General features: G+C 33.6%; 1 protein-coding gene across 1 annotated transcript; it reads right to left on the bottom strand.

Annotated features, from left to right (window-relative positions):
• Positions 1–11564: 11564 nt before the first annotated feature.
• LOC140448762 (general transcription factor II-I repeat domain-containing protein 2A-like) lies at positions 11565–12062 on the bottom strand. Its single transcript, XM_072541877.1, has one exon. It carries the CDS (start codon positions 12060–12062, stop codon positions 11565–11567), a length of 498 nt encoding a protein of 165 aa, XP_072397978.1.
• Positions 12063–12342: the final 280 nt, after the last annotated feature.

Genomic DNA, 12342 nt, shown 5'->3' with positions numbered 1-12342 from the left:
CAAAGTGGAAGGATAAAAGGGAAGTACTCTGCATAACAACCAAATATCACCCAAAACTTATAAATGTACAGAACAGGTTTGGAAAGACAGTAATAAAACCTGAAGAAGTTGCCAGGTACAATGAGTACATGTCAGGAATAGATAGGAGCGATCAAATGGTGAGTTATTATTCTTCTCCACGGAAAACTATCAGTTGGTACAAAAAAGTGATGTTTCACTTACTGGATGTAGCTATATGGAATTCCTACTATGCAATAAAGAAGCACAAAAATGTAAAACTGACCCTTTTGGAATACAGAGAAAATTTGGAGAGAATTATTGAACATTCCAGAAGATATGAATGATGGGAGAAAACTGATGCATAAGGGAGCTTTGCACGGTGGAAAACGACCTTGAATGGAAGCGAATATAGTTGTCAACCCTAACAATGAACAACACTTTCCAGATATAATTCCACACCCTACAGACCACCGCAAAACTCACCATGTGAGGTGCAAGTGGTGTTTACGAAACAAAAAACGCAAGGAAACCAGATACTTGTGTAAAACGTGTGCCGATAAACCAGCACTTGTACCGTGCCACAAACTGTTTTGAACTGTACCACAAAAATTAAATTTTTTAATATAAGCGTATCTCTGTATTATATTTTCGTTATAAGGATATTTCTTTATTATTTTTTTACAAAAATAAAGATTTAGTTGCATTTACTAATCGAAAGCGGCATGTACCGCTTTGTCCAGTTGCACAACTTTTGTGACTTTATGGACATAGCGGCATTTACCGCACCTTGTTGTTTTATAAAAAACAACCTAAACATTCTAAAATATTGTGAAACTACTTTTTTATGACAGAAAAATAACAAATTTTAAGATTTTTACAAGTGTGTTTTTTGCGACCCCCTATAAAAACTAGGTGTCCGCGAACGTGTTAAATTTTAAAACTGAGAACAATTAATATGCTAAGCCACACTCTAACTACAATTTTAATTATTACAATTTCTTAAACTGTGATGAAAGCAATTAATATTAGAAAATATTTATTTTTCCTTTAAAAATCAACACAAAAGAGTTACCTGGATTTCACTAAAATTTCTGGGGTTAAGAACTGGACTTACACTCTCTGCCACACGAACAAATTTATCTTCAAACTGCGAAAAATGAGGCTGAAATTTGGGCACTGAACGCAAACTTTGAAACTCTGCTTCTTTAAAAACTTGAACACATGTGGGTATCTTTCAAATTTGTTGGAAACGTCGCAATCTCTTAGATACAAATCTCTTAGGTGAGAGACGACATAAAACAAAAACAGTGATTATTCCTATCAGAACTGACACATTACATTGAGTATAAATCACTTTTTTTAACAAATTTGCCGGCTTTTTAACGCCGACACACTCGGAGCGTCTTGACTGTTCACAGATTCTTCCAAACCATATTTTAACTTCACATAACACTTAACACTGCTACTACAGTACACATTTTCCCATGATAGAAGACAAAAAAACACAAAACATTACAAATTTGAAGAAAAATTTGGACTAACACTGAAACCAACTACCCCTGACATCGGTTTCAGCGAGAGTGATGCAATTGTCTCTCCCGCAAAAGCTTCTTAGCGATCTAAGTGGATATTTATTTCAGGCGCAATATTGAGCAGCTTAATCAAAGAAAATACAAAAAAATACGTGTCTGTGATATATAAACAAACCTTAAAAATGTGTTTATTATCAACTCCAGCGATGCAAAAGGATTAAAAATACTTTTTCGGTGTTTTAATACATACGGGGTGATTTCAATACATACGAAAGAATATAAAAATGCTACAATACCCCCACGTAAGAGCGAAAACTGGACAAACAGGAACAGTTTTCGTTTAGGACAAACATAATTCAGATTGGAACAACAGTAGCATTTTCTAACGATTGTAACATTGCTCAACGACTTCAGTGAATCAAACAAAACAAAAATAAAACAAACAAAAATCGTAACCAAAGACTACTTATCAAAACTGCTTATGGTACTAACATATTTACACTCAAAATAAAACTGGATGCTCGACTTGATGAATCGGCACCAGGTACAGTTGGTTGGCTCTTAAGCACAACGACCAATGGCAGAATTCTATAAAAATGGCTCCAGCCTAACCAAAAACGTGGAACAGACTAGTGTTGAAGTTTCTGGGAACGAAAAGAGCGGTGCTTCCAGCTCAACAAAGGCGGATGGCCAACAAAATAGCTTAAACAAGCTTCGCTATACATATAAGATAGTTTTAAACAATAACAAAGTTGACTATGACAGTCAAACAATGAATTTTCAACTTCCAGCTACTGGTTGAAAATCAAACTAACACAAAAGAAGAAAAACAGGATGGCCAATAGTTCTATAGGAATATCCTCCGGGATCGAACGCAACGAAAAATTTCCAAGTCAAGAAACTCCCAAAAGGACAAAAGAAGAAAATAAATCCAATACGTTAATACACAATCTTGAAAAAGAAGAAAGAAAAAGGGCACATGGCATACAAGCCATACAGCAGGGAGATAATGGATTCCATCAAAATAAGAAAACTACAATATCTTGGTCATATAACACGTGGTGACAGATATGAATTCCTAAAACTAATTGTTACGTAAAAATATGAGTCATATTAAAAACCTGTAAACATCTTGTTTATTCACGTATCTGTTTTATATTTTACGAGACACTTCAATTAGCTGGTAGAAATTTACCTGAGACGGAACTTTCCAGAAACCGGTCAGACGATGACCCGGATTTACCTTCTAGTATAAATCAGAGGGATTCTCCTGAATTCGAGGCCAGTTGTGTTTTCATATATAATAACGGATTTTTCATTGAAGAGTCAGTTAATTTTGAAGACGCGCTCGCGATTTTAATTGTTACGTTCGCCTATATAAATTATGTATTATTCGTTAAATAAATTGATATAAGTTATCGTGCTTTTTAATAAATTAAAATAAGAACCTTTTAATAAAGACATTATAAATTAAATAAAGACATAGCAGTTAAATAGATTCATTACATAATAATACAGGAAAAGAATCAAGGAAAGCTCAGCATAGGTAGAAGAAGAATGTCCCGGCTGAGAAACCTCAGAGAATGGTTTCAATGCAGCTCAACTGAACTCTTTTGGGCTGTAGTGTCAAAAGTTAGAATAGCAGTGATGATTGCCAACCTTCGTCGCGGAGGTGGCACGTAAAGAAGTAGATGTCTAAATAATATATAAGTAATAAATTAAATATTTAAAGAGGATTTTTCTCTATTTAATGAAGGACAAGTACGATATAATCGTAGCAACATTCGTACAAGAAATATTGTTAAAAGACAATATGGGGTATTAAAACGGAGGTTTCCTGTACACCTGTACTTAGTGTAGGATTAAGATTAAACTTAAAAACAGCTACAAATGTAATAATAGCATGTGCTATTTTACACAATATTTGTATCGAAGTAAAAGAAGATGAAAGTCCTCAGACGATTTAGAAAACATTAATCAATTAATTGAAGCTGGCCAAATAAATCAACCGCTTGATAATCAAAAGAAATATGGCATTACAAAGAGATGTTATTGTCCAATTTTTTTTTAATAATATGTGACTATCTTTTATAATACAAATCTTAAAAAAATATAGTTAAATTAACTAATTCTAACCTCCAAAGTTAATACTAGAGAGAAAAATTATATAGTCTACCTAACAAACTAGTGTTGACTTTCAAAAACCCATTCATGGTTTCGTCAAAAGTGTGTTCAATAGTTCAAATGTACCCGAGGTAATACCTAAGAAAACATTTCCAAGATAAGCAGTTCTTTTAGTTGTGAAATGTGATTGTTTGCTTCTTAGGAAATGCTTCCTAAGTATTTACTTAGGAAGTTACTTTCGATAATAATTGCTTCCGAAGGTAACTGTTTAAGTATCGTTGGTGAAGTCGGGCATTAGTGTAGCAGTGTTAAAAACAGTCAAAAGAGAATAATTTTGATCAAAATTATCTTACGTGATATTAGAAAGTAGGTTATTATGTTTAACTAGCGGACCCGACAGACTTCATTCTGTCAAATAGATTTGGAATATGGCAGTTCATTTCTTTAATTTTCGTGACCAGAACCGTCACCATGGTGATAGGGCAGTGTCTGAGGGTCAGCTCGGGTTACCTAAGTATCTTCGCTTCCACGAACTTTAGCCACTCTTTTGGACCCAATAAAAACCCCGACTGGGATTTCTGCCAGAGGGCTTTAAACTAAGAGGGGAACAACCTGATTGAAAAATAATCTAAAGGGATAGTAGGAACCTAAAGGTGACAAATATTTTATAAAGTGTGTGTTTCAATGACAAAACATAGAGATAGTTAACATTTATTATTATTAACATGGGGTTAACAAGGAATAATGAAATAAAACGTATATAAGTATTTTCAGTAATCGCTTTATTGTAAATCAAGTAAATCATAATTATTAACAAAAAAATCGGTTGCCTGTAAAGTCGGTTTTACGGGCGAAGATTTTACGTGACAACGTCTTTTTTTAATATTTTTAATTTTAAAGAATCAATTTGAAAATCAAAACACTTATTCAGATCGAAGGTTCAAATTTTTGCTAAATAAATTTGAAATTAATTAAAATTTGTAATTGTAAATGGTAAAGTTGAAAATTAAAACATTTACTAAAATTGGAATTTGAAATTCTTGCTAAACACAGTTAAATTCTAACTCCGCGCGTGGTGATTGGTCGGTTTAGTTCGTTTGTTTGGTCGCCCTGTTTTGACAGGTTAGAGGTTATAATTTGTTATTTTAAAGGTTTGACTAGCAATACGCGCTGTTTCTTCTCAATCGACTGAATTACGATTGATTGCAGAGTGATTTAAACTAATAATTTACTTAACACTATCAACATTTTTCAATAGTATGACATAACCTATAAACTCAGTTTCTCAACAATTAATCAATCAATCATAGTTTACGATAATGAAATATTAGTGTACAATTATTTACCTTTATTGTTGTAGTTGTTGTAAATGACGAATCTAAGCACTCCACATTTTCATTACAGACACAGCTGACGATACTTTAACCACACCTGTGAACTTGTATTATGACGCTTTCTCGGTTTTCCAACGCCAAGAACGCTCGAGAAAGACAGAGACACAAGCACGCACTGATTCAACGCGCCTAATTCTCTAGTGCTGCGCGCGCAGCGGACCGATCATGTTTTAGTGGGAGAGAGACGCAAGGCATTCGCCGGTCCGGCGGGCCTCTCTCTCGTTCGGTGACTCATCGTAACAGACGTGAGCGGGCGTTACACTTTTTCATGAGTGACTCCGAGCCACAACCTAATTTAAGACGTTGTCACGTCAAAATCTGTTTTATTTTTATTGTAGTGCTTTATGATATACAATGTTTTTTGTTTGATTACCTGGTGAATATACAAACAAATATGGTGGTTGTTCAACACGGGAACAGGCAACATACAATTGACCATGTGAGAAACATGGATTTTCTTTCTAGATTAATACCACAAATACCTAATGATTGCCCCTGGGACTTATTTATGGTTATGGCAAAAGCAAGCTGCACTGGAAACTGTAGTCGTTTAAATTCAAATAGTACATCAGTCGGAATTATTGGGATGCGTGGTATCAAAACGTCGTCTCCTTTATACTTTCCTTTCAGTATAGTTGCTTCTATCACGTTGTTCAATAATTTTTTTTATAGCTAACCGTGTGCCGTTGCAGAGACGCAATTGGTTGATACTTCTCAACATTATAACTACCGATCCAACCTTTAATAGAAGATTGTGAGGTGGCAATCCTGGTAAATCCAGCGAGTTTAAAAATTCAGGCGGATAGTTGACGAGATCATCTTGGTTAGTAGCCGAATCAACTGATTTATATATCCTCAATTTGCCTCCAATTGGTTCTTGAATTTTGAAATTTAATTCATTTACATCTATGTTTTATCCCGTTTGCAGCCAATCTAGCCCGTTCGCTAAACCAGTCATGTATTCTGTAATTTTGAGCAACATCTGGAAACCCCTTTTGAATAAGTTCATCTTTTGATCGAGTTAACTGACAAAAACTTTAAGGAAAGTTAATGCAACCAGTCAAGGTGTCTATAGGAAATTTGCCATTACCAATGTTAATGAGTTGTTTCGAGAATATGTCTCCAGATTGGTCATTTTGCACTCGCATATTCTTGCTTGCTATGTGCCATCGTGCATTCATCCCAAACAATGAATTCACATTGCTGCAAAACCTTTGCCATTGCACAGTTCTTCGAAATATTGCAGGTTGGAGTTTCGTTGCTTTGCATGTTTAATGGCAGTTTTAGTGCTAAATGGGCTGTTCTTCCACCTTCAAGCAAAGTTGCTGCGATTCTCGACGAAGCGAGTGCAAGTGCAATTTTATTTTGTGAGCGAATGGTTGCTAATATCAATGGAATCAAAAAAGTTTTTCCTGTACCACCAGGTGCACCTAAGAAATAAATCCCTCATGTTTTATCATTTGTTACTTTCATAAGTGTATCAAATACATACTTCTGTTGTTCATTTCAATAGTGGAAGATTTGCTTGAATTAATTCTTTCAAAGTGTTCACCGGACCGTACAGACCGCTCCAAAAATATTTGTATGACTTTCTTAGACCATTCTTAGACTTCAAGGAACATTTTTAAAAAATAATTGTTAAGATTGGTCCATGCGTTGTTGAGTTATGCGCTTACCAACACATTTTGCGATTCATTTTTATATTATAGATTATAATTATATTAAGTATATAAATATATTATATCAAAGTATAATATAAGTAGTTGCTGTCTTTAATTTACTAAAAAGCATTGGAAGGACATGTAAATTTTGTTATTGTTAGACATTAATAGAATTATTATTGCAAAGAACGTTTCATTTATTCGTTGTTCTTAACCAAAAAGTGATAATGGTTTACAATATACCATTTCAAAACTGCAGAAGTTCAGTCCAATGGTTTCTAAAATTTGGATTCATAATAGGATTTTTTCCAGGAATTTCACGAGAAGCTAGATCTACTTGGGTTCAAAAATGTATTGTTAATTGCTTCTATTTAATATCGTTGCCTTGCATGATTGCTTTTGAATATACTGTACTCTCACCAAACATTTTGAGACGTTTATCAGTATCTGGTTATATCATTTTTGAGTTGAACAATTGGTGTTCCATTTTAATTAATCAAGATTGTGTGTCTCATCTGTCTAAGCTTTTTAAAACAACTGATAGTACATTAATACAGTACAAGCAAAAAGTACCAATTGCTCAATTAATTAGTTTTCTCGGTGTTGCTGCTATTTCTGGATTTAATACAGTATATTTCTTTAACAGAATGTCATTTAAATTTCCTGTACCATTAAATATTGGCACATTTATTTGGACAGGCAGTTTATTTAAGGTCAATTTTTTCGTCATTTTTGTCCTATTAATGACTCATCAATTGAGAAATACCTTTGAAGGAGTGACCACTTTGACAAAGTCAACCTTCTTACGTTCAAAGCAGCCGAAAATCTTATTTTTGAAGCAAATTAATAAAATAAAATCAACGCATAAAAATGGATTTGAAGCTATTGTGATGTTTAATAAAATTTCTGGGAATTTTTTGCTTGTATTTTTAGCAATAAATTTGTGTGATTTGCTTTTTGCAGCTGACAACTTACTACATACGACACGTCATGAAGGCCATATCCGATTTCGTTCTGTTTATTTAATCAGTTTGATAGTATTAGAATGTGTAAGTATTATACTCTATTCACTGAACTCAGTCATGAATCTGTCTATAAACAATTTCCAGCAAATAAAAAATAAAATAAGTCATACGCGTGATCACTAAGTTTGTCGTATCGTTTATTCTCTGTTCACAAATTGTTGAGAGCACGAAATATGCCCCAAACTCATAAAACGGTCGTAAATCATAGGCGTTTCTAAGGTGTTTATTCATTAAATAATAATATAATGTTTTAATACTGTTATACATAATATTGATAATATTTTAATACTAATAATATATTTAGCAAAAAAACAATTAAAGCTTTCACGACTAATTTTGGTTATTATATTATATTAATAAAAATAAGAATTTAACCTTCAACAATTTTGTAAATAAAAATACCTTATCTCTTTGGATATTTCAATATTAATCTTCGCGTTTAATCACTTTACTAAAAAACCTGGAATTCATATCCGAATGTACTATTCGTTGCAAGATAATTAAGATGGAATTCCCCAGATTTTTAATAATATAATTATATTCGAAACTTAACTTGAAAGGGTGAAGTTATTACGAACGAAAACAATTTTTTTGTTTAGTACGTTTTTGATCGCATGTAATTTACGGCTCGTCGGTGTTTCCGCGTCTACGGCAGTAATTAGCGTCTCGAATATTTCTTTTGCGAATTATATGCAGTGCGTGAGTGATTTTTTATTCCATATACCTACGAACATATACGTACCTTTCGCTCGTGCTCGTTTTGTTGGATTGTTTTTGATGGCTTCATCATCAAGTTTTACACCGGTACTGTTGCGTACAGTCAGTAAGTCTGTCTATTCACCAAGAGAGAAGACTATTGTCCTGAATGTTCACGATGCTCTGGTTTCTCAGAATCCCACAAACACTGTTCGCAACATAGTCGAAAGTTGTGCCAACATATAGGACTGGCGTAGGAGAGTCAACTTTATATAGGTTCCTATCAGAAAGAAAAAAATACGGTATAGCTAACCCAAACACAAACGAAAACTTAAAGAGAGGGAAAAAGCCTATTGAAATTGATGAATTTGCCAAAAATGGTATTCGAAGGAAAATTCATGACTTTTTTTTCAAAAAAGAAATACCAAACCTAAACAAAATTTTACAAGAAGTTAGAGATGATCCGGATTTGCCTCATATCGGACGAACTAAATTGTGGCAAGTTTTAAAAGAATTAAATTTCCGGTGGGAGAAATCAGACCGAAAATCACTTTTGATTGACCAGGAGGAGAAGATGATGTTGGAGAAGAAATTATCTAAGATTCATACGAAAATTCCGGGCTGAAGAAAGGCCCATCTTCTACCAGGATGAAACGTGGGTAAACTCAGGTCATACTCTAAAAAAAAATTGGTCAGATAAAAATATATTAAGCTCCAGGCAAGCCTTCATGGAAGGTTGGTCTACTGGTATCTCCCCACCTTCTGGTAAAGACAGTAGATTAATAATTTCTCACATTGGCAGTGAAAAAGGATTTGTTAAGCATGGTTTGTTGGAATTTCATTCCAAAATCACAAAAGACTATCACGAGGAGATGGCAGCTGATGTTTTCGAAGAGTATTTTGAGCAAATGATTGAACACATACCACCAAATTCAATTATAGTATTAGATAATGCACCTTATCATTCACGACTAGTAGAAAGACTTCTAACGAATGCGTGGAAGAAACAGGATATTCTTGACTGGCTGCGGAGTAAGTATCTACCTTACGAAGATGGAATGGTGAAAGCAGAACTTTTAAAAATTGCCCGGCAACACAAATCTAAGTTCAAGAAATACGTAGTTGACAAAATGGCGGAAAGGCGAAACATCACAGTCTTTAGACTTCCACCCTACCACTGCGAAATAAATCCAATTGAACTCATTTGGACACAAATGAAAAGTTATGTGACTAGAAAAAATATGTCATATAAAATACTATATTTTCTCTTTTATTTTCACCCCTGTTACATAACATATTAAAATAAACATTGTAGAAGTTTTCAGGGACTTTCTGCCCTCAGTAATAATGTAATCTTTCATTCTGCGTTTAATTTTTTTAAAAATATTTATTAGTTTTCTCCGGATTCGAAAATAATGGATAAATTTAAAACACATTGGAAATTCTGCCAGGCGACATTTGGCATGTATCTTTTAAAAATGACAAGAAACTTTTTATTTTTGAATAAAATAAATAAGTTTTATTAAAAAATACAATTTACATAAGTACAATTTAAAAAATATATTTATTTAGTTCAAATAAATGTTTCAATCATATACTCTACGACACTGGTCGGTCATCTATAATCATTTAAAATATATTCTAAATATATATAAACCTATTCAAATACCCTCGTAACTCGTAATAGGATTATAAGGTATTGTATTCCTTCAGATACAAGGTGGGTTAGTCGAAAACATCTTAAACCGTCAGTTTCAGGTTGGTTTTTACTATTATATCGTATTACCTATCCTCTCTGTATTTCAGTTTTCTAATTAGGGTTAAACTTGCAGTGAGCTATCGACAAATTGTGAACCGATTATAGCTGTCGCTACGACTTTTACCAGGAAACATATCAGTAGCAGAGAATTTATTTTTTATTTAGCGTATGACAGGAGTGGCCAAACTTTCTTAACAGTGTGCCACTATCTGTTTTTGAAAAGTTAGTCGTGCCACCAAAAATTTTCTAACAAAAAATTTAATAGGTAGGTGGAATTGGTATGAAATGACAAAAAATATATGTAGCTACAATAGTATATTATTCCACGAGCATGTAATGATGGCTATTACTCACGATGATGAAGTTTGCGACGAGCGAAAGCGAGTGTCGTAATTCATCAGAGTGAGTAATAGCCATTACATGCGAGTAGAATACTATACTTTTTCCCACGACCTTTTTTTATTTTGAATAGTAAAAAAATATAATTATCAACTACTCGAGATTGTTTATTACTAGTAGTACAGTACATGTTTATGGTTGATGTGGTTAATGTGGCTTGTGAATCTGAATTTTCTTAATTAAATCTTGAATGTTAGGGTCAATTTTTGTTATAGCTAATAAAATTAGATTTTTCAAATGATTATTGGTTAATTTTGAACGATATTGTGATTTAATAACATTTATAATTGAAAACATTTCTTCGCAAACATACGTCGAACCAAAACGACAACAATACCGCAAAGCAAAATTGTGAAGATATGGAAAATCAGCTGTGGAAACGTATTTCCAAAATTCAATATAATTTCAATTACTTGTACTTGAAACAGGCTCGGTATGTTTATTTTTCAACAAAATATTACTTTGCAAATCTATTATTTCCATTTGGAATTCCGGCGGATAATTTTCAACGTCTTTAAGTGAAATGGAAAAGGGATTTCTGAAAAAATGAATATTTTTATTTTTCTCCTGGAAATCCTGAACTTTCGTAATAAATGAGCTTTTAACACTTGACATTAATTTTATAAACTTATCGTAATTTGGAACATTATTTAATTTTATGGGTAATTCCTTTATGAATTTAAAATAAGTGAGTTTTTCTTTTTCATTAAACTCTAAATAAAACAGTGATAGTTTGTTTTTGAACGAGCTTACGTGGCTAACTAAGGTTGGAAAAATACAATCTTTTCCTTGTAATCTTAAATTTAATTAAAGTTCAAATGTCCCATTATATCCGAAAGGGAAGCTAAATCCGATAGCCAGTCTTTATTTTTCAACAGAGAGCACTCGTTTGGCAATTCCTCATTCTCCTCCAAAAATTGCAAAACTCACTCTTCCAAATTCCAAAATCTTGCTATTGCATTCCCTTTGGACAACTATCGAATACTGCAGTAAAGGAGTAATTCACCTGCCTCCTCCGTTTCTTCCTGAAAAAGTTCTCGGAATCGTCGTCGATTACTAGCTCGAGCATGTATTTTATTGATACACCGCGATACAGGCTTAATCACCGATGATAGATCGAGGTCCTTGGCACATAACGCTTCTTGGTGGATTATACAATGGAATTTGAAAATATTTCTTCCTAAAAAGTTTTCAAGTAGCGTTGCAAATCCTTTGATTCGACCAACCATAGAAGGCGCTCCATCTGTACAAACCGACTCCAATTTCGACCACTCCACTTTGCTACCTTCAATAACATTTTTCACTTGATCTAAGACATCCTGTCCTGTTGTGGAGACCAGTTGACGCAAATCTAATAGTTCCTCCACAACATCGAAACTATCTGTCACTAAGCGTACAAATATGCTCAACTGCGCATTACCTGTGATGTCACCGGCAGTCCGGCGATAATTTGTCCGGCGAATTTTCAACATCCTGGCCCATATCATCAATTCGGCGCATGACGGTGTTTCTGGACAAAGAGATTTGGTCCACCATATGTTTTATGTTTGAATCACCGACATTTTGAGCACATATTAGTAAACTATTTTTAATTACCTCTTCTCCGTCGGAATATGGCTTTTTTTTGCGTGCAAATAACAGCGAGAGTTCATATGAAGTCTTCACCATTGTTTCCATTTCATTACTTCTTTTTTGGAACAAAGATTGTTGCCCGGCTAAAGATTTTTCCGGCAAAGATCCGACAGGATAATT

Source organism: Diabrotica undecimpunctata, chromosome 8 (genome assembly GCF_040954645.1).
Source record: "Diabrotica undecimpunctata isolate CICGRU chromosome 8, icDiaUnde3, whole genome shotgun sequence".
NCBI classification, from domain to species: domain Eukaryota; kingdom Metazoa; phylum Arthropoda; class Insecta; order Coleoptera; family Chrysomelidae; genus Diabrotica; species Diabrotica undecimpunctata.
The sequence above is the reverse complement of the archived record's forward strand: the minus strand, read 5'-3'. Positions and strand labels throughout refer to the sequence as shown.